The sequence below is a fragment of the Sturnus vulgaris genome, chromosome 16 (genome assembly GCF_052056855.1).
Source record: "Sturnus vulgaris isolate bStuVul1 chromosome 16, bStuVul1.hap1, whole genome shotgun sequence".
In the NCBI taxonomy this organism is placed as follows: domain Eukaryota; kingdom Metazoa; phylum Chordata; class Aves; order Passeriformes; family Sturnidae; genus Sturnus; species Sturnus vulgaris.
This window is the reverse complement of record NC_142258.1, coordinates 2,226,824-2,252,312: the sequence shown is the minus strand read 5'-3', so window position 1 is coordinate 2,252,312 and position 25,489 is coordinate 2,226,824. Positions and strand designations below refer to the sequence as shown.

Below are 25,489 nucleotides of genomic sequence, written 5' to 3'. Positions count from 1 at the left end.
CAAATTTAAAATTTAAATAATATTTAATAAGAAACTAACTAGTTTGATAAAAATAACTTTCATCAGATAGCAGCATCACAAAGGCAGGTCTCAAAGTCTGTGGAAGAACTTGCCTTCAAATTCAGGAACCATCTAAAATGAAGGATTTTCCTGAGACTTCTAGCAGAGCTCCTCCCAGGGCAAGCACCAGATCCAGCTCCTCTGCACCTGACCCTCCTTCACTGGCAGGGACAACCCAGGTAAGGGTGAAAAAAAGGGGAATGCTCCTCAGGTAACATCAACTTAGAAGGGAACTTAAATTCCACACTGTGGAAAGCCAGGAACTGAGCAGAGATGAGTAGCCCTGGTGTCTGTCCTGGTGGCTCTGATCCAGCTCTTCCTTCCATGGAAAAGCCAGGAACAACCACCAGGATGGTGCAGAGGAATGATCTAATGCAGTTTTCTCCACAGACTCAGCTTCCAAGTGCTTCCTTGAAATGTTCAGACTTTCCCAATCTGCTCAGCAGAAGAGCAGCTGGAAACAAAAGCTGGAAGTGGAACCACTTTTCCAAACTGGTTGAACCCTTGCTGTAACAAATGGCATCCCTTGGCAGGAGCAGCCTGCAACCAGCCCCTCCAAAAAACTCAAGAGACTTGTTCCCAGAGTCCACTTCCTTGTGGTAGGGGTGGCTCCTGCAGCAGTTCACAACCCTGCTCCTGGCAGCCTCTCAGTGGTTCTGAGGGCAGGTTTTCCTTGTGTGCCCAGGCTGGTGGCAAATGCTGCAGGTCCGTGGTTTCTTGGCAGCAGATCCTGAGGAGAGATTGCTGGGTCTCTTGGCCTTGCTTCCCAACCCTCTGGAGTATCCATTGCTGCCAAAGTGGTTCAAAGAGTCATCTCCAGAAGGGCCTAAGAATAAACAACTTGAATTTAAGGATCTTTGAAAACAGAAATAGGTGAGAAACAAAAGGTAAGTTCAAATAGCAGATCAAGGATTCCCAGATTATTCCTGAACTTGCATTTGCTTCAGACTTGTCTGAACAGTGAAATGTTATCCATTTGTCCTGCAGCATTAGAGACATGTGGGAACAGCACAGGGGAAGCTGATCTGCCTGCTTGCATGCTCTGGTCTGCAGCTGAAGCAGAAACAAAACACGGCAGAGAAGAACTTGGGGTTTAAGTAATTTTGAAAATTTAATTTTAGCCCTTTAGGCCCAAATGTATGAGGAGGAGGATCTCTCACAAACCACATCTCCCCCTCTGGGACCTGGTTATCAGTTCTCTCTTCTGCATCCTTATTTTGTCATTGTTTTTGTTTTCAGCACCTTTCCACACAGTTTCATCTTTGATCAAAGCTCCAGAATGAATTGCCCTTTATCTGTACCCCTAAACTAGGGCAGAGGGAGCCTCACCTTCTCACACACCTCACACAATCACCTCCCTGGGCAGCTGTTCCAGAGCTCTGCCACCTTTAATGTAAAGAAGTTCTTCCTTATGTTGAGGTCAAACTTCTTATGTTTTAGTTTCTGGCCATTGCTCCTCATCCTGTCGCTGAGCACCCACTTTTGAGATATTTACACTCATTAATGAGATCCCCTCTCACTCTTCTCTAGACTAAACAGGCCCAGCTCCCTCAGTCTTTCCTCATCAGAGAGATGCTCCAGACCCCTCACTATCTTTGTGGCCTCTACTGGACCCTCTCCAGCAGCTGTTTTGTTCAGCTCAAGAACAGCCTCCATCCCTCGTGTGTGCCCCCAGCCCGGCCATACCTGGTGCCACGTTCTCATCTGCCCACTGGAAGAAGCCACACTGCTGCTCCCGGGGCTTGGGGCAGGTGTGGAACTGCCTGCCCTTGTTGGGCCCGTCCTTCTGCACGGTGCGTGTCACGGCAGGCTGCTCACACCTGCACATTGGGCCACCTTCAGCATCCGAGCTGCTGCTCCCCAGGGGCTCTCTCCCAACTCCTGGGGCTCTCCCAGCAGTGGGCTGGAGCAGTGTGGAGCTGCGTGGAGCCACGCTGCCTCTGTCCTGTGGCTGCTCGTCAGCCCAGAGGAAGAAGTTGCAGGTGCTGGAGCTGCACTTGTAGAACTGGCGGCCCTTGTTGGGCCCCTCCTTGCGCACGGTCAGCAGCAGCGCCTCGCTCCCACAGTTGCACACCACGGCATTCCCATCGTCTGGAGCAGCTGGAGGAGCAGCCCTGGGGGTTCTGGAGGAGTTGATGGACAGCAGGTGTCCCTGTGCCAGGTTGGAGGTCCCCCTGGCTTGCCTGGTCTGATTGCTGGCTCTGTTCAGTGAGTGGTTGGCCTGCATGGGATGCCCCGGCTGGGTGGTGGATGATGCAGGTTGGGATGATCTGTGCAAGTACTTGAGGTCCAAAAGCTCTTTCAGCATCTCATCACAGCCTCCAATGCAGCCAACGAACTCCAGGGGCATCACAGGGGGAACGCTGCCTTTCTTGAATTTAAACTTCAGTCTGCAAGGAAAGGAAGAGACTAAGTCTCCCAGTTTCTCATCAACAGACCTCAATTTATACTTGAACTTTTATTTATTGTTTTGATTCTGCTATATGGAGGCCAGTTCCCCTAACCCTTCTTTCTATCCCCAAGCCAAGTGCTACTCCAGCTTTCCAAGACTGGAATGGAAAATGGTTGCCCAGACTAGCCCATGGAAGTCTCTGCCCCAATGTCCAACAAGGGATAACTGTCATGACCTACCTGTGAACTGGATGGGGTTGACACACATCACAGATGCTCTCGTCCCTGGTCACATCCAGCACGAAATCAGGGAACCAGACTGCAGTTTTACAGGCTGGATAGCCCATGCAGCTGAGGTAGAACCTGCAGTGGGACAAAGGCACTGGATGAGGAAAGGGAAACTCAAGACAGTTGGAGATCCAGTCTCGTGTCTTCTCAGCCATGAGAAATTGTCAAAACTGCAATTTTACTGGGGAAATACCTACTTGAGAAGAGATTCAGCTGAGTCCACACAGCTCGTGTGGCTGGTGGAGTCAGCAAGCTGCAGCCCAAAGTTTCCAAGCTTTTACCAAAGGAGGTAAAGGAATGCCTAGAGAAACACAAACCAACACAGGAAGCTACAAAGAGGGAAGGTCACCAACCCGCCATTCTTCCTGGTCTTCAGGACCATGTCACTGTTGCACTGGGGACATTTCCGAACAGAAACGGGCATTTCTGGGTACACCTCATCCTGCTCTGGAACTTCTGCAGCTTCTCCAAGGTACTGAGCCAGGGCCTGGTCCAGCCTGTAAAGAAACAAGCAGAGCATCCTGGGTGTCTCTGCAAAGAGCAATCAGGTGCTGCAGTGACTCAGAGCCCCCACACAGCCCCTCTGAACTTCTCCACGAGCACATTGACTCAGCACCACGTTTCTGGAACAGGAAAGGTGTGGGTACAACACCAGAGGTCAGTGCATGTTGCCATCTCCAAATTTAATCTTAACTGCTCATCCTGGTTTAAACCCTTAGCTGGCAGGAACTCCTGACAGTGTGCCAGGCTGCGAGTCATCCTTTCCCATGCAAACGCCTACACATGGGGAGCAGAGCTCCAGGGAAACTGTGACAGGATCCCTCATTCCAGGGAAACAGAGTGACAGGATCTCCCACTCCAGGCTGAGCCCCAGATGAGCAGCCAGCACCTCCCAGCAGAGCAAAGCTAAAGGGAGAGGGTAAAGACAGTACTCACTTGTTGGCTCTGGCCACAGCTTCAATGAAGACTTGCTTGTACTTTTGGACCTGCTGCTGCAACACTACAGATTTGTCTTTCTTCCCCTCACAGATCAGTTTTAGATCAGCCTCCAGCTCAGCTCGAAGGTCAGGCTTGGACATCTCGTAGCCCATAGAATCATAGCCTGAGGAATATGTGGAATGGTAAGCCGAAGGAAGGAGTGAGTAAGGACTCTGCCATCTTTGTAAGGGCTCTCCCCTCACCTTCCACCAGCCCCATGCCCAGCTGGCCGGGCAGGAAGCGCTGATCTGCCGTGAGCCCCACGTACATCCGCGTCTTGATCGTCTCGATGTGCTCGGCGTGGGTGGCATCAGTCCCTGGAGGCAGAGAGATGGCACTCAGACCAGGGGCAAGAAGAGATTTCCTCTGTGCCCAGGGACAAGGACACAACTTATGGTGAGGAGCAGTACTGCCCTCGTGCTGGCACTGAGGCCAGCAAGGTGCTGCTGGCACACCCTGCACCCAAAATCGCCCATCTCCCTGGGTACTGGAGGTGCTCTGCAGGCTTCTGAGGATGTTTGGACTTTGCCCTCTATATCACTTTTTTCTGCACGTTTAAGTAATTTCTTATCTGCAGCAACATTTGGAGAATTCCCTGGGGAGAATTCCCTCTGCCAAGAGCAAGAGGCCATGCTGCCCAGTACTGACCAATGCCATGTTTTTCCATGAGAGCAATGAGATCTGCTTCTGTGAGGAGCATGGGAGGACTGGTTTCCCCATCCACCATCTCCACCGTGGTGGGCTGAAAGCGAGACCCCTTCTGATACAGCGGGATAACCTGAAGGGAAGGAGAATCTCTTTGAAACTGCTTCATGGTCCATTCACTCAGGACAAATGCTCTGAGTCCAACAGCCAGAAATGGTCAAAAGATGTTTTGCAGAGAGGTCTGAAGTTGGCAGTCAGGCCAACTTTAGCCTCTCCCGCTTCTCTTACTCAAGGGGGTTACCTTATCACTCCACTTGTCATAAGGATACACTTCCAGGTAATTTCGGGCCAGGATCATGAGTCCTTGAGCAATGAATTGCTCGTTGGCAATGTCGATCTCCACAGTTGTTTCCTGTCCTTTGGCATCTTGAGAGCAGCAAGCCAAAAAGTGGCGCACGATGAATTCGTAGAGTCTCTGCTCATTGCCCTGAGATCCAACAGGGAGAAGGGTCAGTGCCTTCCCAGGTTAACAAGACATCACAAAATCAGTGGGATCTTGGGTGAGGATTTTGTGCTAATAACCACGTTAAGACTTCATCTTTATTTATCAACCTATCCAGTTCCCTCTGGCTACACCCACCTGCAGGTTGCTGGTGTATTTTGTGGGGTGAATGGGAGGGTGAGCCTGATCAGATTTGGTTCCACTCCGAGGGGTTGGCCCACCCTGATCCAAAATCCTCTGTGCAAAGTCTCCCCAGTTGGGGTCCTGCGTTTGCTGTTCTACCAAGGCAGAGAGGTTGAGCTCCTTGGGGAAGATGTTGGTCTCAGTTCGAGGGTAACTAATGAACCTTAGGAAGAAAGACAGGAGAGCACTTTGTGAATTGCTCCAAGATGCTTCCCATTTCAAACAAAAGACCATTTAGTTTTTAAAGAATTAAGCTAACCAAGCCAAGTCTTGCTTTCTTACCCTTTAGTATAGAGTTTTTCTGCTATTGTCATCGTTTCCTTTGCATTTATTTTCAGTTTGCGGGAAGCCAATTTTTCCAGTTCCTGCATTGAGAAGAGCCAGAAACCCCAAAAGTATTAGTGGATAATTCAGAGCAGTGAGTAAAACATCTGTTCAAAGCACTTTTCAGAGAAACCGTTCCAGAGTTCAAACGTACCACAGTGTCCAAGGGCAGGGGCCTCCATTTGCTCTTTGGCTTGCTCACAACATCAACAACAGTCGCTACCGGATCCTAAAGAGAGTAAGCAAAACCCACATCTCCTTCAGGAGTTTACACAAACTGTTTTTAAAATGTCTTGAACAAGACAGATACAGGGAATGTTTGGCTGAATCTGGATTTTGCAACTATTTACAAGCTTTCCTACCTCCATACACATCTGGTAAAGGACCAGGCACGCTGTGTGATTGAAGAGCCGGTTCCTCTTCCAGCTGAAGACCACGCTGCCATCTTCATGCTCGTGGGTCACTGTGATAGACAACAGAGCTGGCTGACAGAGGAGCCACAAAATGGAAATACCACAAAGGAACTTGGAAACCTTCCAGCTCTGCTCAGTGGTCGTGGCAGAGGAAGAGGAAACCACATCTGCAGCGTTTTGTGTTAGTTGCTCCAATGTTTTTCTTTTCTATCCACATCAAACCCTGGAAGATAGAGCCCAGGACCGTTTCCCCAAACATACCTTTAATTTTGTAGAAGGCTTCAGGAACAAAGGCCTGGATGGCTTTAAAGCGTTCAACTACAAATCCCAGTGTTGGGAACTGGCAGCTGCCATAGCTGATCAGCTGATCTGCTAAAATATCAGGGAAGATCTTCTGCAGCCTCAGAGTCTGGAATCTGGTGAAGGCAGCACCTGAGGAAACAAAATGGCCATCACAACTGAATACAACAATGTTGAATGATAATCACAGCATTTCAGATCTTTTTAATATTCTGAGCATTAATTTTACTCTGTTTAATACTCAGTTGAAGAAGCTTGTCATGTTGCATGAGCTGTAAAATTAGTATTTGCTTCAAGGAGAAATTTCCTTTTTTCAAGAGGAATTTCTTCACAGAAGAGGTTTTTAAACATTGGAATGGACTGCCCAGGGAGGTGGTGGAGTCACCATCCCTGGAGATGTTCAAGAAACAACTGGATGTGGCATTCAGTGCTCTGGTCTGGTTTACAAGGAGGGGATCAGTCACAGGTTGGACTCGATCTTGGCAGTTGATGATACTCTGATTCAAAGAGCACATTTCCAGTAAAACATAATATGTCGTTTAGTCATATCAGATCTAAAAAATCAGGTTTATGAGACTACAGAGGGCATTTCTGCCTTGTGTTGAGGTTACAGTAACAGGTGTTTACGTGCCTATCCTGAGGTCCAGCTCCTGCCTGACGTCGACGGCATCGCTGGTTTTTTGGTCGGGCTGGGTGAGGTTCTCACAGGCTGATCTGACAGCATGAAGTGTGATCTCAGAGAACCGGGCTCGGAAAACCTGGAGGTTTGGCTTTACTGCCAGATACACACAGAAGAGAAATCAGAGTGATTCAAACACCAATGGAAAGGAGCATTTGAGAGAGAGTGCTGTCAACTGATTCTACAGCTTTCCAACAGCTGCATGCATTTCTGATTCCATCACAGCCACATATTTATTAGAATTAGCCAGCATTTAACCTGCACACAATAAAATTGAGAATTTGCCTCTGCTAAAGAAGTTGTTAAACCATTAATGGAACTCAGTCTGATGAAGATGCTCTACACACCAGCTTTGCACACGTGGATGATCTCAAAGCCAATGTTCTCTCCCTCTCGATCACAGTCAGTCCAGATCACCAGGGCTTGGCACTGCTGGATTTCTCGTTCAAGGGTTCTCTGAGAGGAGAAAAACAACACAGGGAGAACATTCCAGGCCACTTGCTCTGTCATTTCATTTCAGGATGACTCACTGAACACGAAATGCAATGTGTATCCATGGAGATGGGTTGTTGCAATAACATTTTGTAATTGTGTGTCTCGGGAGATCAGGCAGCTTTGAAAAGAATTGAGTCATTTATTTACAACTAATTCTGTTAAAAAAATTGGCTTGGAGCAGGTTGTACCACAATCTGTTTTCTAAAAATGTCTTTTTCTGTAAAACTGAGACACAATCATCAATTCCACCTTGTTGGAAAAAAACATTTCTATTTTTAGCTGTTCTTTCACTGGACTACTTGTACATGAACAAGAGTTTCAGTGCCACAAATGAACAGCATTTATAGTCCTAGGAAATACAGGAGGAATCTGCTACACTACAGAAATTTGGATGTTAAGGACAAAAGTAAGATCATCCTTCTCTCTGGGACAATATTTGTTGAACCAAGCCCTGAGCTCAGTTTCAAAGTCTTAACCATGATGTACCTTGATATCCAGGTAATTTTCAGGGCAATACTTCTCAATTTCAGCATCAAAAAGAGCTAAAGGGTTGCAGCTATGCCTGGAAAACAGAGGAGAAACATATGTGTGCATCACATAAACTAAAACACCATTTGTGAGACACTAACTGGTGCTAAGTACTGGAATTAATGTATTTTATTACAGGCCTTGTTTCAGACAACAGAGAGTTAACATGAGATGCTGAGTAACATTTAAAAGCAACAGAATGAAAAACCAGCCAGAGAAAACAGCAAATCTGGAAGGCAGCAAGCAGCTTTTTCTATTTGAAGCCCAGAGTACAGAAGGAGGTAAAGCAGAGAAAGCACCTTACTTCCCAGAACAGCTCCTAGCTGAACAAAGAACACAAGACCATCCCATTTTGGAATCATTTTAATTCCCTGTGTCTGCCTTGATGTATTTTAACCAGTATTATGCCTTCAGGGAGTTTTAGCACTCTGAAGACAGCAATTTAAAACGATATTTTGGCTATTTTCTATAAAATTTGAAACTCATCACCCTGCTCTGAGTGAGAGTCTTTCCCTGCCCCGTTGTCTTTGAGCTTGCTGTGTCCCAAGGATGTGTCAAGGAGGTTCTTGCAGTGCCAAGGATGAGAGCAGGAGGTGACAGGCCCCTCCTGTGAGGGGCAGGAGGTGACAGGGGCACGAGGTACGAACCATTTGCGAAATGGCATGATAAAATCATGAGCCAGTAAATGTCCTGACACAGATGTCATCACCATGGTAACTTTCTGCAAGAGATAAAGCAAGGAAATTAGTGCCCATCACTCACTAAAAACTCCCCACAGCCCCAAAATCTCCTTTTAGTTCTCAATTTACATGATTAGTGACACTTTTCTCATGTTAATTCCAGAATGGTTTGGGTTAGGAGGGACATTAAAGCCAAGGGCAGGGACACCTTCCACTGTCCCAGGTTGCTCCAAGCCCCATACAACTTGGCCTTGGACACTTCCAGGGCTGAGGCAATCAAAACTAATTCATCATAACAAGCTCCATCCATGGCCTTATCCTCAATTTGTGTAAGAAGCTCCCAATTCTAAACAGCAACATATTTTTGACTGACATATAACCAGAAAGTGGAAATATTTAGAACAACAAAGCAGGTGGTTAGCCAAGAAAACAACATCTAACTTTTCTTTATCTTTGGGCAGAACATCCCCATGGCTGGAGCTACGTTTTGTAACTCCTGGCTTTTATTAATTACTATTTGTATTTCATTAATCCAGCAGCAGATTGAGAGAAAACTCTTACCTGGCCAAACATCTGGTAGTCGTATTCATAGATCTTGTTGAACTTGGAAAACCCTTCTCGCTGGAAGGAAAAGGAGAATTCCTGAGTTTCTGGCTTTTAACAGGACACAAATTCTTTTTTTTTTTTTTTAATTCAATTTTTTTAACAGGAAATAAATCCATCCCACCTTGATTTGTCCACACTGGGATGGAGCACATGGCAAAGGAAAACCAGATACTGGAGCTAATGGGAATTTCAGCAAGGGGATGGAAATCTCCTGTCTCTTTTCTGGAGACACTGAAATGGTGATTTTCAAGGTAAAAGGATTTTAAACCATTCCTGAAGGTAGTTCCAGGGTTATCTCTCCACAAATAATGAGGAGCTGATTTATTTAATGGGGCTGGCCAGTGCTCAGAAACTCCTGACAAACTCCTATCTTGTTCCAAGTGACTACCTCCCACCTAACTGGGACTCATGGAAGTTTCTAGATTGTATATTTGCTGCTTTTTTTTTACAGAAGCAGGACGAGGTCTTGATTGGAACTGTCAGCACCCAGGTTCTCAATAACACCCTTTATTCAAATAAAGGAGGTTGGAGCTATGTGGAGGTCAGCATCTTTTCCCAGGTGACAAGATGAGAGGAAACAGCCTCAGGCTGTGCCAGGGAAGGTTTAGGTTGGACATCAGGAGGAATTTCTTCATGGAAAGGGTTATCAAGCATTGGAAGTGCTCAGGGAAGTGAACACCCTGGACGTGTTCAAGGAACAACTGGATGTGGCACTCAGTGCTCTGGTCTGGGTGCCACGGTGGGGATCATAGGTTGGACTTAATAATCTCAGATGTCTTTTTCAACCACAATGATTCTCTGATTCTGGTCTAGTAGCACCTTAGTTTGGTGATTATGCAAACTGTTACCGGAACAGCAAAGAGTTGAAATATTTGAATTTTTCTTCTCCAAACACAGCCTGTTTTTGCTTTATTTGGTGACCTCCAGTAAACCCATGACACTTGCTGATGCTGCAGAAGTGGTGTTTTTAGACAGGGAAATGCACAGCAATGGGCGGTATCAATTTCTGAAGCCCTTGCCATACCCTGCTAATCCAGGAATGACCCAGGAAACCCTCACCATGGAGCTCAGTGCCTGGGAAAGGCAGCCTGGACAAGGGGAGCTGAGTTCTCACTGCACTTAAACCACAAGGACCTGAGACTCCCAAATACACTTTGGCCAAAGAGTGTTTGTCCACAGATCGAAGCCATTCTTGTACCCTCGTGCGTTCAGGGACATAAACAGTGCCAAATGTGCCGACATGAAGTGTCCATGCCAAGCTCTGCCGAGAGTGCTGTGGCTGCCACGCACCACACGGACCCTCCCCAGCCAGCTAAGCCAGTCCTGTCTCGGTGCACCAGGGAGCAGCAGCACGATGTGGGTGGGCTGTTCCTACCCGCCTCATCCTGCTGTTGGAGAGCAGCTCAGCGATCCCTCGGGCAGCATCGTTCTTCTCCGCCACGCACAGGACCTTGCGGATCCTGTGCAGCGCCAAATCCTCCGCAGCCCGCGAGAAGAAGCGCCAGGGCTGGGGCAGCATCGTGCCCCTGGTAAAGAGCCGCAAGTAGAGGTTCATCACAGGAGGTGAGGCCGGGCCATGCTGCTGCTCCTCGTCCCGGGGCTGGATCCTGCGGGGATCACCGCGGGAGGCTCAGGGCAGCCCCTCGGTGCCGCAGGGGGATGGAGAAGGCGTCATTTTTCTAAAATTAGTGTCTCATCACCCTGCTCCAGATACAGTTGTCGGGGGGGGGTCCCTCGGCCCTCTCCTGACCTACTGGGGCTGCCCTCTCGCCACCCCTGATCCTCCCTCAGGCTGTCCCTTACCCGGAGCTGATCCCCCCTCAGGCTGACCCTTCCCCAGCGCAGATCAAACCCTTTGCCACCCCTGATCCTCCCCGGGCTGTCCCTTCCCCAGGGCAGCGCAGCCCCCTCGCCATCCCTGATGCCCCTCGGGCTGTCCCTTCCCCAGGGCAGACCTTTCCCCTTCCTTTCGGCCTTATCCCCCCCACGGTTCCCCCTCACCTCCCAGATCTCCCGCGCTCCGCTGTCGCTCCCCCTCACCGTCACGTCCTGCCGTAAAGCGCAGCCGCGGCGGCGGCAAGGAACTACAACTCCCGAGATGCCCTGCGGCGCCCCAAAGTGTCCCCTCCCTCCGCCGCTCCGCCTCGGTTTTCCCCCTTTTCCGCTGCCGCTGGGCCCGTCCCGGGATCGGTAACGACAGAAGGCGACGACGGTAAAAATAAACAACTCCAGCTGAGGAAGAGGAGGAGGTGGTGGTGTCGCTTCCTGCCGGCGGGGTCGGAGGCCGTGCGTCATGTGACTCCAAGATGGCTGCGGGGCCGTGAGGAGGCGGCGGCTCCGGCCATGGCGGCGGCGTGAGGGGGACACGGGGCTGCGGCTGCGGCGGGGCCGGGCCGGGGCTGCGCCGGTGCCTCCCGCGGGGCCCGGCGGTGGCGGGGGGACCGGGGGCGCGTCGCTGCTCCATGTCGGTCCCGTCCTGTGGGAAATATGATCAGCGCCCCTGATGTGGTGGCCTTCACCAGGGAGGAGGAGCTGGAGGATGATCTGTACCGCGAGCCGCCTCTGCCCGAGGAGTACTCGGTGCCGCTGTTCCCCTTCGCCGGCCAGGGCGCCAACCCCTGGGCCAAGGTCGCCGGCTCCAAGTTCACCCGGGACTTCATCCTCATCTCCGAGTTCTCGGAGCAAGTGGGGCCCCAGCCCCTCCTGACCATCCCCGATGACGCCAAAGTGTCGGGCACCTTCGATCTCAATTATTTTTCTCTGCGGATCATGTCTGTGGATTACCAGGCATCCTTCGTGGGGCACCCTCCCGGCTCTGCTTACCCGAAGCTGAACTTTGTGGAGGATTCCAAGGTGGTGCTGGGGGACTCCAAGGAAGGGGCCTTTGCCTATGTGCACCACTTGACCTTGTATGACCTGGAAGCCAGGGGCTTTGTGAGGCCCTTCTGCATGGCCTATATTTCTGCTGACGAGCACAAAATCATGCAGCAGTTTCAGGAACTCTCCACCGAGTTCTCCAAAGCCTCCGAATGCCTGAAGACGGGGAACAGGAAAGCTTTTGCCAATGAACTGGAAAAGAAACTGAAAGATCTTGACTACACCAGGACCGTCCTGCACAACGAGACTGAGCAACAGAAGAAAGCCAACGACAAGGGGTATTATACAACCCAGGCCATTGAGAAGGCCAACGAGCTGGCCAGTGTGGAAAAGTCAATCATCGAGCACCAAGACCTGCTGAGGCAAATCCGGTCGTATCCCTACAGGAAGCTGAAGGACTCTGAATTCCACCCTTACGAGCCAGAGTGTGCCCTGGAGCAGGCTAACGTGGGCAGCGATCAGGACCCGGCTGCCTCCGAGCCCGGTGAAACTCACCTTTACACCCATGTGCCATCCTACACCCCCAAACTCATCAAAGCCAAGTCTGCTAAGTGCTTTGACAAGAAGCTGAAGACATTGGAGGAACTCTGTGATGTTTATTTTTTCACCCAGACCCTTGACCAGTTGCACCATATCGAGAGGACTTTTCGAGGTGATGTGTGTTACCTCCTGACAGAGCAGATCAGCCGAGCTCTCCTAAAGCAACAGAGTGTCACCAACTTCCTCTTTGAGGATGTGTCTTTTCTGGATGAAAAACCTCCTGAAAAACGGTACAGAGGCTGCCAGGGGCTCGACCAAGATGAAAAGTGCTCAGAAGAGTCCCTGGCTCCTAAAGTGGTCATCAGCCTGGGCTCTTACAAGTCCAGTGTGGAGTGTGTGCCCATCAAGATGGAGCAGGAAATGGAGGATTCTGAAGAACCCAAAATGTCTGAGTCCGTGATGTCTGAGCACCAGGAGAACCTGGACTATCTGGATGCAGATATCAAGGGCAGCATCAGTAGCGGGGAGAGCATCGAGGTGCTGGGAACGGAGAAGTCGGGATCTGGGCTGACGAAATCGGAGAGCCAGGCCAGCCTGCCCGTCATTGCCAGCCCCCAGGCGGGCAGGAGCAAGGTGGGCAGCCGGCGCACGGTCAGCGAGGACAGCATCGAGGTGCTCAGCACGTGTCCCTCCGAGTCCCTCATCCCAGAGGATTTCAAAGCGAGCTACCCAAGTGCCATTAACGAGGAGCCCTACGTGGATGATGATGAAGGAGGCCTTCGCTTCACTCCCAGACTGAACCCAGGCATCGATGACGGGCAGGACGACATCTCCAAGCAGGAAAGCTTAGTGCAGGTGGATGCTGCATGTTGTATCGGGAAGGAGAGCCCCAATTTCCTGGAGCCCCTGGCCGAGCTGGGGCAGAAGCCGTGCGAGGAGGACGGGGTGGTGCGGATCCCCCCGCAGCCCTACCGGCCGGCCGAGCCGGGGCTGCGCGGGGGCTTCCCCTCCCACGACGGCCTCTCGGGGGGGCTCCTGCCCTACGAGCTCGACTCGCGCTACCTGACAGGCCAGGGCAGCAGGGAGGTGAGTAAGAGCAGCTTGGACGAGTACTCGGACTCCACCAGCTACATCAGCAGCGCCGCCTCCACGTGCTCCGACAGGACCCCCTCTCCCGCCCACCTGGGCTGCGCGGCCGGGGACAGGCACAGAAAGAGGGCGGGCCAGAACGCGCTGCGCTTCATCCGCCAGTACCCCTTCGCCCACCCCGCCATCTACTCCCTGCTCAGCGGGAGGACCCTGGTCGTGCTCGGGGAGGACGAGGCCATGGTCAAGAAGCTCGTGACGGCGCTCTCCATCTTCGTGCCCAACTGCGGCGTGTACGCCAAGCCCGTGAAGCACTGGGTCACCTCCGCTCTGCACTTGGTGGATTTCCAGAAGTGGAAGTTGATTGGACTCCAGAGGTAAATGCAAGGATGTGTTTGCTTTAATAGGGTTGAGGTGTGTGGTAAGAACTTCATCTGAGAGGGCAGTGGGTGTGCAGGGGAGGTTTTTTTAATTACGAACACAGCTGCCACCAATTTCTGCTGGTGGGATTTATTTTGGAAAAGGAGTAGACTTGTCTCTTTGTATCCAGCCTTGCTTGAGAGTTAAAGTTTAAAACATCTGCTGGGCACTTGCTGTCTGACTCAGGTGAGTTACTTGGCCAGGAAGTTTTTGCCTGGCAAAGCAGAGAACAAACACCTGAGTCCTGCTGAGTTCCTGGATGATCTGATGCAAGCGTTCCTGGAGTCCCTTGTGTGCTCTGCTTTGCCATCTCCTACTGGAACTCTTCTCACATTTCTAGGTGGAATTTTAGGGTTAATGATGCTGTGCTGGAGGGGAGAGTTTTTTTCTTGTGGAGCCTATTGAAGAGGTGATGAGATCTGTCGGTCAGAATGGGCATGCAGCACCTCAGTCTGGGCTGTTGAGAAAGAAAGGCCTCTGGAGCTGTGCAGGAGCAGTGTTGGGACTGTAGAAAACCTCTGCTTAGGGTGAGAACTGTCCCAAAAACAAGTGCCCCTTCCCAACACTCAGTCCTGAACTGTGGTTTCACAGCTCACATTAGCAAAGAGTGTTTGCTCAGCTCAAGGGCCCTGCCCTTGTTGATGTTATGAAAAGGATTTTTGGTGTGTTCCAGGATGTGCTCTGGGTGCAGGTATGGCAGGGAATGACCACTTCTGTCACCAGTGTGGAAAACATGCGTCAGAGTGGCAGACTGTGCTCAGAGCCAGGCTGGAACAGCTCCTGCAGGAATGTTTGTAAACAGCAGGAAAATTAAAACCCAGAAACCTGCTTTCTGAGCTGCAGAGCATTGTATTGCTGGGGGATGTGGATGGTGAAATTATCCCGAACTGTGAGTTTGCTCTCATTTCTGTGCTCGTGAGGCAGGATGACAGCTCTGCCAACAGCTGCTCACAAGCTCTCTGTCTGTCAGTGAGGTTTTTAAAATCCCCAAGTGTTTACTCGTTGCTCACTGTTTGTGGTTAGATGCAATTTTTATAAACAGAAATCTTTATTTAAGAGCTGCCTGTAACATGTGTCAGTCATTTCAGCTCTCCTCCGTGGAATGTTAATTAAGTGTTCAGTTTAATGTGGGTGCTCTCCACAAACCATTTGTAGGAGAGCTCTGGGAAGGAATTCAGAGGCTGAGCTATTTATTTCAGTAAGGATCCTGTGTTTCCTAAGGCCAGGTGCTGCCTGGGTACAGGGACAGCCCCTACACCAGTTGGGGCTCCAGTTTGAGGCTGGGAGCTGTATCTCTGCCCAGCAACTGTCATCACAGAGAATGGAGGAGCTGAATGGTGTGCGTAGGCTTGTAATTTGCATTTCAATAACATTAGGTTAAGCTTGGTGGGTGATTCTATCGTTGTGAGCCTGCTGTGGGTTTGCACCTGAGTGACAAATAGCCAGGCTCAGCTACCCATAAGGTTAAGGGTGGTTCTGTCTTTTAGGAAATTGCGAAGGTTCTGCTCCACTCAGGGGTTTGACCACCTCAGAGCAGCTCCTTCCCAAAGCGATCTGGGGGAATGTGGAGCTCTTGGAAAGCGGGGGGACTGCTTTGGGTTCTGAGTCACATCGAGAGGCTTCCAGCTGCTGTAAGATGTGTCTTTCACCAGAAATGTCCTATCACTCCCTCTCCATGTCACTGAGGGAGGAAGCTGACCTGAAGTGTGGTGGTTTATGCTGTAGCACGCACAGGATGGATCAGGGCATGTAGGCATCCAGGGAATCGAGATTTCTTTGGGATCTAGCAGGCTGGAGAGTCTATTTGTCCCCCCGTAGGTTTTATTCACCCACAGATTTCTTGCACCAGCTCAACTAGAGGGAAGCTACACGGTATATAGGGCACGGACACACCCTGCTGCTTAATTACGGCTCACCTCCATCCGTGACCTCTCTCTTGCTGTTCCAGGGCAGCGTCCCCTGCCGGGGTGAACGTGCTGCACGCCCTGAGCCGCTACAGCCGCTACCTGAGCATCCTGGACGCCGACAGCAAGACCCTGCGCTGCCCCCTCTACAAGGGCACCGTGGTGGCCCGGCTGGCCGACCACCGCACGCAGATCAAGCGTGGCAGCACCTACTACATGCACGTCCAAAGCATCCTCACCCAGCTGTGCTCTAAAGCCTTCCTCTTCACCTTCTGCCATCATTTGCACCTTCCCATCAGCGAAAGGGAATCGGAGGAATCCGTTGTGAATCGCAGGATGAACTTCCTAAAGCTTCAGCTGGGCCTTGCCAATGAAGATATCAAAATCGTGCAGTACTTGGCCGAGCTGCTGAAGCTGCACTACATTCAGGAACCGGGGCAGGGGGGGAACCCCCTGCTCAGATTTGACTATGTTCCCAGCTTTTTGTACAAAATCTAGCCTTGCACAGGCTGTGTGCACGGAGCTCATCCGTGCTCGACATTGCCGCTGTCTGCAGTAGCTCTCACGCATCGGGGAGGGGCTGAGGTGTTGCTGTGTCTGCTCTGCAGAAATCCGGGTCTGCAGGAGCAGATTTCTGCGTGCTCCCTCCAGCCCAAACGTAGATGTTCCATCACATAAACCATCGGGCACTCTGTAAATGTTACAAGGGGCACTGTTAAAGTGGGTCACGGGGGCATCCTGGGGGGTCGTGGCATGAGGGGAGTTGGGCTACTAGGGGATCAATACTGACTAGTGTGCAGCCCCCCCATATAGCACAGTGTCCTGCACGCTTCTGCCAGAACCCTGAGCACTGTCAGTCCCTTCCACAGAGCCAGGGCTGTGACCAGAGGTGTAAAGGCCACGTGAAGTTTTGTGTCCACTGATGTGTCTGTCCTGTAAGTGTAACTCAGAGTCCCCTGGCAGGGCAGCAGCTCACAGGTCTGTGCACAGCCACAGTGCTTGGTGTCCCTTCCTGCACTTCCTGAGTTTCTGGGCACTTCCCAGGATAGGTTGTCACCTATCCTAGGGTGAGTGGGAGCACAGCAGAGGCACATATGCTTCTCTCCAGAAAGGGTTTCCCTGTTTCTCCCAGCTTTGTTCGAACCAGGAAGGTGGAAGCACTCCCTAAGGCTGGCGAGCCCCCAGGCGCCGGCCACTGTGAATGTAGAGCACTGTGCCTTGTTCATTTGTCACGTCCCATTTGCTGGGCAAGCCGAGCAGGCTGGAGGGAGACTGGGAATCCTCAGAGTGTGTGAGGACAGGGTGGCTTTTTAAAGACAGAAGGGAACTGAAGGAGGATGAGGTCCCTTTTTTTAGGTGTTTTTTGTGATGGGGAAACTATGTGATTCAGCTGTGAGACAGCAGGCTGTTACCAGGGGCTCCTTGGCTGGTGAAGTGCAAGTGCTCAGGTGAGATTGGGGATGAATGTACTGGATTCTATGTTCTATCCATAATAGTTTATTTTATTTTTTTTGTTGTTGTTGGGGAGTTGGTGTTTGTGCTTTGTGGTAAAACAAGGCTGAGCATCGTTGTGTGCTATTCCTGGCTGAGCCGTTGTCACAGCCTGACTACCTCTCCCAGGGCTCCTGGGTGGCTCTGGATGGGGCAGAACTGCTGCTCTCTGAGCCTGGGCACTGAGAACTTTTCCTTTCAAAGCTTCTGTGCCATAAAGGATGTACCACCAACGTGGTGACACTCTCAGGTGATTCCTGTCAGTGCTGAAAGCTTTGTGCCTGGGGGCAGGAGTCTCTAGGTGATGCTGGGCCTGGGCTGCTCTGCCCGGTGCCATGTGGCAGCAGCAGCTCCCAAGGTACTTCTAAAGTAAGAAAAGTCTTGCTAGGAAATATAATCTTGGTTTTAATCCTTTTTAATGCTGATTATGGGGTAAGAACAGCTAAGATCGTACAAGAGCTGATATGTACTTTGGTTTGTTGGTTTTTTTTAAACTTATGTTTATGGTGATAATGTGAGGCAGCTTTGGACATGATTATGATCTTCTTTCTGAGACTGGAAATTTTCTGTGTACAGCCTGGGGTTCCCCAGCATGGCTTAGACCCCACTGAGATTTGCTGTGAGACCTGCACTCCTCCAAAACCATGTCCTGGAGGCAGGGAGGCTCTTTGAGGAGGCTGTCATTTTGCACCAGCATCTGTGCCTCAGGATCGTGCCACCTCCTCCTCCTCTCTCCTGGAAAGGGCTCTCTGGGGTATAAACCAACAGGGCAGAAAAATTGTTTTTAAGGTTATTGCTGTTTATGGTGGCTCAGCCAAGTTGGCCTCGTGGTTCTCCCCAGAGGGGTTTCCTGGGTCAGGAGCTGCTTGTGGTGGTGCTTTGAGATCGTGGTTGGAAGCAGTGTGGTGTGGCCTTTGCTGAAGGTGAGCAGTGTCTTTCTGGGCCTGCTCACCTTTACAGCACGTTTAAAGCCTTTTCCTGTTCTACCTGTGCCCTCCTGTCTCATGTGAGCTGAGTGCTGGTGAAAGGCCTCTGTTCCCATCAAATTGGCTGCTTCCTGAAGTGACTCAAGGTGCCCCCCTGGTTGATTCATGCACACCCAAACTTCCACACTAAAGCTGAGGTGAGATTCCCTGGGGGAAGAGGTGTCTGGGTAGATGAGTAATGCAGGTGACACCAGGCAGATGAAAACTCCCAGCATCCTGCTCTGGAGCAGTGCTTAAAACAGGAGCTTATTTCCTGCTGAAAAATAACCTAGTGCTGTTTGGGTTTAAGGAGGGAGGGAGGGAGGGACAGACTTTTTTTTCTGCTGACTCATTCACATCTTCCTCCAACACGGAGTGGGAGAGATGATTTGTGATGGCTCATCTTAGTCACAGTGGTCTCGACCTGTAGTGTTCAGCTGTGCTCATAAATTGGTAAATAACTCACTTCTTGCTCCCTCTGTCCAACCTGTAGTATCTGATATTCAAGGCCGTGTTGAGCAATACTTGCACTACCACCTGTCTGACCTGCTTCACTTCTCTGCCACAAAGCAGCTCTGACTGGGGAGGATGCCCCGGGGGCTTGGCTGGAACATCACCCGATTCCCAACGGGAGCTCTGGGATTATCATCTGCAACTGGGAGCTGTGGAGAAACACGCCCTGGAGTGCTTGTCCTCCTCTCAGCAGTGTAACCTCTGAACTTGGACTGGAAAAGGGAAAGTTAACACCGGGCTGTGGCACCTCAGTGCGTTTGGAGCCCAACCTGCTTGTGGTGGCAGAAACTGGGGGGATTCCGGGCACAGCTGGTGTTTGGGAGCTGAATTCCTCTTTCCTCTGTAATTTGTCTGTCTCTCTTCCTCTGCTCCTGTACAGTACAGATCCCTGTATTGGCACTTTAGGACTTTCCTCCATCTCTGGTGTGGTACCTCACCAGTTTCTGGTATTCACAGACTAACAACAAGCCACAACCTTTGCACTGATAGCTCCTGCCATGAGTCCTGGCACGTGTGTCATTGTCTTGCCTGAGCCATCCTTCCACGAGGAGCAGGGCAGGTTCCTGGCCGGGGCAGTGCCATCCTCACCTGGAGCCTTTTAGCTGCCAGAGCCAGTCCCTGCTTCCGTGAGTGCTGCTAGCCCAGCATGTCCCCCCTCCCGCACGGCCACGCTGGCTCCTCCCTCGCTGCCAGGGACAGGAGGTGTTCGACCTGACCGAGAATTCATCAGAGCAGAAGCCACCCCCGGCCAGGAGGGAGAGCTCCCGATTCCCACTCCTGCTCTTCCCAGCTGCTCAGAGAGCCCCTGCTCTGCTCTCCACTAACCCTCTGCTTCCAGCTCCCACCCCAGGAGGGTCAGCCATAGCTGTAGGTGATCTTAACCCTACAAAGGTTTCATTTCTCAGAGAACAGTGCTCAGATTTTCTTTCATCTGATAGCAATCACTTGTGAGCAGCTCCACAGCTGCCTTGCCTCGGCAGGGAGGAGCTGCCTATACTCTAGCAATATTCCCCGTGGTGGGAGAGGCACTCCAGGGGCGGGAGCTGATGGCTCAGTTCTTTGGGTTTTATTGAGCGTGAGGGTCCCAAGCCCCCTGGTCTGGTGGTCAGCCTGGGGCCAGCCCACGCTGCAGATTCCGGGAGCTGGGGAGGATCCGGGGCTTGTAGCAGCAGCACAGCGAGAAGGCTCCTGTAACAGGGTCTGAGGGAATTCAGGGAGCTGCCCAGGCTGCCCCAGAGCACAATGTCAGAGCACCAAACTGCACCCCGATGTTGGAGGGGTCACAAACCCCCCACCCACTGCTCCCCGAAACAGATTTAACTGGAAGGCAGAAGCAGGGTACCCAGTCCTGCTGGCAGCACGGCTGCTGGCATGGGGATGGGGCTGGGCTTGGAGCTGCCTCTGAGGGCCGCCAGGAGGCTGTGATGAATTCTCATCTTATTTTAAAAGCACTGTATCCTATTCCTGCATGTTGAGTTCCGTGTGTGTGCCTGTGCGTGCCGAATGCTTGCGTCAGTAGTTAGGGCGAGTGTGACCGGGAGAAATCCAAGAAGCATGTCTTAGTGTCGTGCTGTAAGTGTTACTGCACAAGAGTTTAACAGATGTTAACACCAAATGACTAGTCTGAGAAATGTACTTTTAAAAAAAAATATTTATTTGGGTTCAGATATTTTTGAAATACAAAAAAAAAAAAAAAATTGGTCGTATTTTTTAAAGCTTATAATTCTTGTCATACGTTGTGGTTAAATTCTTAATTTTACCGTGCTTATTAAAAAATGGTTCAACCTAAGCTTTGTGCCAAGGGGTTTGAGAAAATACTGGAGGATCTGGTTAGGATGGGATGGTGATCCCAGGAGGGATGTTCAGGACAAGGCTTGGCCTTGTCATAGCCTGTGGAGGTGGCAAGGCACATAGAATGAAGGAGAATCCTTGAGGCTGAAACCAGGGGGACTTCTAGTGGCTGTGAGATTTCTTGTGCAGCTGGAGCCCCTTTCCCTCACACTGCCACGGGCAGAGTGTCCAGGGAATGTGGGCGGACCAGCCTAAATCTCATCTGCTGCTCCACAGCCAGCAGGAGCTGGATGGCACCTGGCCAGGAGGTGAGGGTGACCTGGTGCTCGGTCCCGGTGGTGACACAGTGGTGAAGGGCTGGTGTCCACATGGGGCTTGTACTCATGGGGGTCCCTGTACCCCACATGGGAAGGGAAGGGGGAGTAAGAGCCAAAGGAGGAGCTGCTGCTGCAGCTCTACAGGGAAGTGCTGGGAGAAGGCACTGGGGTGTTGGTCTCAGGCTGGGGATTGTGAGTGTGCCATCATCCTGGGTATTCCCACGGCTCCGGGAGCAGGCGTGGCTGTGTCCCCTTACAGGACAGGCAGCCCCGGGAGCGGGAACGTGGCTGCAAAGGCTTCTACCTCTTCCTTCAGTGCCTTCAGCTCCTCACGGTATTTGGGGTCCTCCAACTTGTCCTTGAATTCCTTCAGCGTGGCCTTGGGGCTCATGTCCTTCTGCACACGCAGAGCCAGCTCAATCCCTGCCAGGATGAGGGGAGATGTCTTGGTCCCAGCTTGGCTCACAGCTGCTACATGCCCCGGCTCTCCCAGCCCTGCTGCTCCCTGGCACACAGCCCTGCTCCCTCCCTTCTTGCCATCTGAGGGACTTGCTGCTCTGGGAAACAGGTTGGACAACTGGGAGAAAACTGCGAGAGGGACAAGCTTTCAGCTTGTGCAGTGGGGAGAGTTTGGCTGGTCCCAGCTGTCACCAGATGTCCTCCCCCCATCCAGATGTGGAGGTAGGATGGTTATTCCTCATTTGTGGGTGTGCTCCCTTGCCAGCTGTGGGGATGGCTCTCAGCTGGTGCCTCCTCACCCGGGGGAGCTGCCCTGCTCCAGGATGGTGCTGGCCCCACAGTCCCTTGGCTCACCTCTGTGGATGAACTGAGCCACCTTGCGGAAATCGTCCTGCCGGAAACCGCGCGAGGTGAGCGCCGGCGTCCCGAACCGGAGCCCGCTGGGGCGCAGGGCACTGACATCACCTGCACCACAACGAGGCACACATGACCAAAACTGACACCAAAACCACCACCCCTAGCACTTCAGCCCAGCTCCCAGGGCAGCACAGGAGCTGGCAGAGCTTGTAGGATGCCTCACCAGGGCACGTGTTCTTGTTGCAGGCAATGGAGCAGAGCTCCAGCACCCGCTCGGCCCGGCCGCCGTCTGTGCCTTTGCTGCGCAGGTCCACCAGGATCAGGTGGTTGTCAGAGCCCCCTGCAAAGAGAGGGCTTTGGTGGGTATGTGGGCTTGGGGAAATGCTGCTCCCGCAGGAAACTTCAGCAAAAGAAGACTTGAGATTTAACAAGGGGTGAGGAATTGTGCCAACAGAGCCCTGCCCGTGGTGTGCATGAAGTGCTGTCCTGGTCAGACTCCAGGGTCAGCCCCAGCCCACTGCCAAGACGTGTCCTCACCTGTGACGATGTCATAGCCCATCTCCATCAGTGCTGATGACAGTGTCTTGCAGTTGGCCACCACCTGCTGCTGGTAAGCCTTGAACTCGGGTGTCATGGCCTGATGCAGTGCCACAGCAATCCCTGCAGAGAGAGGCAGGCCAGGGTCAGTTTTGGGGGGCTCCCACCAACAATGGCAGTGCCAGCAGAAGCCATACTGGAGCCAAACGAATGGACTGATCCTTCCTTTCTCCTAACCAGGCTGGTGGCGTTGCTATGAGCCAAACCACAGGATAGGAGAGGCTTGGTTACTCCTTGGGCAATGCTGGATCCACCAGCTGCTGTTTGCCACACTGGCCTCAGGCTGTGATCTCTGTAGGGCAGCTGGAGCCTCCCGTACTGCTGCTGGGGGCCAGAGCCCTGCCAGGACACCTTTGCCAGCTCCCTCTGCCATGCTGGAGCTGTCTGCCAGCCTGTCTGCATACCTGCAATGGCGTGGTTGTGTGGGCCTCCCTGCAGCCCTGGGAACACCGCCTGGTTGATGAGGCTCTCCAGGTTGTAGAGGGTCTCCTTGCCTGTCTTGGGGTCCACGCTGCGGGTGCCTGTGATACAGGGAGGACATGGTCACAAGGCAGCACAGCCACTCTTCTCCCACAAGCTGCTTTCACCCCCTGGCCACTCAGAGCAGGCATAGTCATTGTTCCTCTTCAAATCTGAGCCAGGGTTAGTCTAGGAAAGCTCCCCAGTTGCTCCCAGGATCTTTCTGCCCTCCCTCCTTCCTACTTAGGGCAGGAAGGAGCATTAATTTTCAGCGTTTCTCCTGGCACCCCAGCCAGCTCAGGCACCTTTGCGGTAGAAGATCATGCCGGCCCTGCAGCCCCGCAGGGTCTTGTGGGTGGTGGTGGAGACGATGTCGCAGTGGTCGAAGGGCGAGGGCACCACGCCGGCGGCCACCAGCCCGCTGATGTGGGCCATGTCAGCCATCAGATAGGCGCCGTTGTCGTCGGCGATCTTCCGCATGCGGGCGTAGTCCAGGTTCCGCGAGTAGCAGCTCACACCTGTGGGGACAGGTGATGAGGAGGGGACAGGAGCAGAGGTGCAGGACCCTGGGACAGCCCCAGGACCAGGCTTGCAGTGAGGACACTACACAAGCTCCTTCCAGGGTGGTTGTGTTGGAGGTTTCCTCCTGGCACTGCAGCAGGGGTGCTGCTGGCTTCAGGGAGCCACCCCCCGCCAGGCTGTGGCACCAGGGAGGTCGGTACAGGTGTGATCCTTACCTGCTATGATCAGCTTGGGGTGGAAGAGCCGGGCGTTCTCCTCCAGCTTGTCATAGTCGATGTAACCGGTCTTGGGGTTGACCTGGGAGAGGAAGAGGAGGGCTCAGCCACTTCGGTGTGGTGAAGATCAGCTGCAGTGCTGTCCTGCAGGAGGGGGTGCTAGTACATCTAACTTTGAGAGGCACCAACACTTATGATAACTGCATCCTGGCTGTGGCTGGAGCAGCTCTCTGTACCTTGTAGGGCATGGACTCAAAGAAGACAGAGGTGGCAGAGATCTTCTTCTTGTCTGTCATGAATCCATGGGTGAGGTGGCCACCATCGGGCAGGTCCAGCCCCATGATCCTGCCGTGGGGCTCCACCAGGGCCGTGTACACCGCAAAATTTGCGGGTGACCCTGCAGCGAGAGCACATCAGGCTGGTTATGAATGCTGGGGCACACAGAGGCCTGGGCAACTGTCCTGGCTCTCCTGAGCACCCCAATACCTGAGTAGGGCTGGACATTGACTCCCCACTTCTGAGGGTCGAGCCGGTATGCCTGCAGGGCTCGCTTCTGGCACAGCCTTTCCAGCTCGTCCACACACTCCGTCCCCCCGTAGTACCTGTAGTAAAGGACAGGGCAGGGGGGAAAATCAAACTCATGACTCAGAATGGTCCCTGTGACCAAGCTGGGGAGAAACTGGGGTGATGTCCCATTTGTGCAGCCACAGCAGACGTGACCCTGCTGAGATTGTCCCATATGTGGCCAAGGACAGAGGCTGAGAAGGTCAGAGCCTGTCCTGGCAGAGCCTGGCTGCCAGCATTGCTTCTTTCCCTGAGGTGAGGCCTGGCAGGATGGGGGATTCTTCTCCCACCCTGTGAGGGTTTGGGTTGGTGGGCCTTGGCCCCAGCCCCATACCTCTGTCCTGGGTAACCCTCAGAGTATTTGTTGTTCATGCAGGATCCCAGTGCCTCCAGGACCGCTCTGCTCGCAAAGTTCTCCGATGCAATTAACTCCAGCCCCAACCTCTGCCGCTGCTTCTCCTTCTTGATGATGCTGTGCACCTTTGGGAAAAGAGACAAAAAGCTTCACCCATGCTGGCTCTGCACAGAAATGTGGATCCTCCACCACAGGGACAGGTTTGGAGAGGGGCCTGGAAAGGTGCTGGAGAACAGAGAGTGATCCTTTCTTGGTGCAGCTGATCCCAACCAGACACAGAGAGGGCACAGAGGGATGGATAGGTTCCAGCAGCTCAGCCTTGGACCCTGCCATGTCCCTGATGAGGTCAGCATCCCCACAGCTGGCTGGGGGGCGAGTGAAGCAGCTGGGCAGGAGCCAGGAAGGGGCTCTCACCTCTGGGTCATTGGTGTCCAGTGGTTCCATCACCATCTTGTTATGGGAGGCCCAGAGCTCGGCGCTGGGGAGTCCCTGTGTTGAGCTCGCCATGGTGCTGCTGCTGGGTCCGGGTCACCTGCCAGGGAGCAGAGAGTCTGTGGGATGGCAGCAGGGCTGTGTGCCTCCACATCTCCCTGTGTGCTGCCTGCTGCCATCCCACGTATTCCCTGAGAACAGCCATGGGCTGTTGGGTGAGGAGCACACAACTCTCAGGCTTCCCCTGCTGATTTAAGATCAATTTGTTAATTGCAGTGCTTTGATAATATCTGATACTCTTCCATCACCATCCCTCCCTGAGCTCCTCCTGCCCAGCTTGGCAGTGCCTGATATTAAATGTCAAGGGCAGTGAAGTGCTCATACCCACAGATCTCAATTTTGACACACGCTGTGATATCCACCATGCTTAAACCTCTTGGCTATTTTCCCTTGGGCAAAACCCCAGCAGTTCAGAGTCCTGCCCCAAACCCTGACTGAAGCATCGTGGAGCTGAGAAGCCTTGGGAGGCAGCAGCTCTGCGTCTGCTTGGTTCCATGGCGTGGGTGATGCCCAGGCCACACAGGAGCCCTTTGCCCCAGTTGATGCCACTGCT

At 52.4% G+C, this 25,489-nt stretch overlaps 3 protein-coding genes across 4 annotated transcripts; 1 reads left to right on the top strand and 2 right to left on the bottom strand.

Moving 5' to 3' along the window:
- Nucleotides 1-4: 4 nt before the first annotated feature.
- On the bottom strand, nt 5-11,125 carry TOP3A (DNA topoisomerase III alpha). 2 transcript variants are annotated; one of them, XM_088174244.1, is made up of 20 exons: nt 11,074-11,125; nt 10,448-10,714; nt 9,028-9,087; nt 8,434-8,507; nt 7,745-7,820; nt 7,111-7,219; nt 6,716-6,859; nt 6,046-6,216; nt 5,734-5,834; nt 5,526-5,600; nt 5,330-5,412; nt 5,003-5,210; nt 4,664-4,849; nt 4,366-4,495; nt 3,921-4,034; nt 3,676-3,841; nt 3,093-3,236; nt 2,692-2,814; nt 1,747-2,450; nt 5-886 (listed from the first exon to the last, which is right to left on the bottom strand). In XM_088174244.1, exons 2-20 carry the CDS (start codon nt 10,625-10,627, stop codon nt 708-710), a joined length of 3,027 nt encoding a protein of 1,008 aa, XP_088030370.1. In that variant the 5' UTR covers nt 10,628-10,714; nt 11,074-11,125; the 3' UTR covers nt 5-707. The 2 variants fall into 2 exon arrangements, with proteins under 2 accessions (XP_088030370.1, XP_014726701.2); XM_014871215.2 differs by having other exon boundaries at nt 10,448-10,679; nt 11,074-11,095.
- Nucleotides 11,126-11,443: 318 nt separating this feature from the next.
- SMCR8 (SMCR8-C9orf72 complex subunit) lies at nt 11,444-16,487 on the top strand. Its single transcript, XM_014871228.2, has 2 exons — nt 11,444-13,892; nt 15,884-16,487. Exons 1-2 carry the CDS (start codon nt 11,560-11,562, stop codon nt 16,335-16,337), a joined length of 2,787 nt encoding a protein of 928 aa, XP_014726714.2. The 5' UTR covers nt 11,444-11,559; the 3' UTR covers nt 16,338-16,487.
- Nucleotides 16,488-20,441: 3,954 nt separating this feature from the next.
- On the bottom strand, nt 20,442-25,070 carry SHMT1 (serine hydroxymethyltransferase 1). Its single transcript, XM_014871242.2, has 11 exons — nt 24,859-25,070; nt 24,424-24,569; nt 24,012-24,127; nt 23,762-23,922; nt 23,526-23,607; nt 23,094-23,306; nt 22,734-22,850; nt 22,270-22,392; nt 21,956-22,072; nt 21,730-21,840; nt 20,442-21,339 (listed from the first exon to the last, which is right to left on the bottom strand). The coding sequence occupies exons 1-11, from the start codon at nt 24,949-24,951 to the stop codon at nt 21,170-21,172; spliced, it is 1,449 nt and encodes a 482-aa protein (XP_014726728.1). The 5' UTR covers nt 24,952-25,070; the 3' UTR covers nt 20,442-21,169.
- Nucleotides 25,071-25,489: the final 419 nt, after the last annotated feature.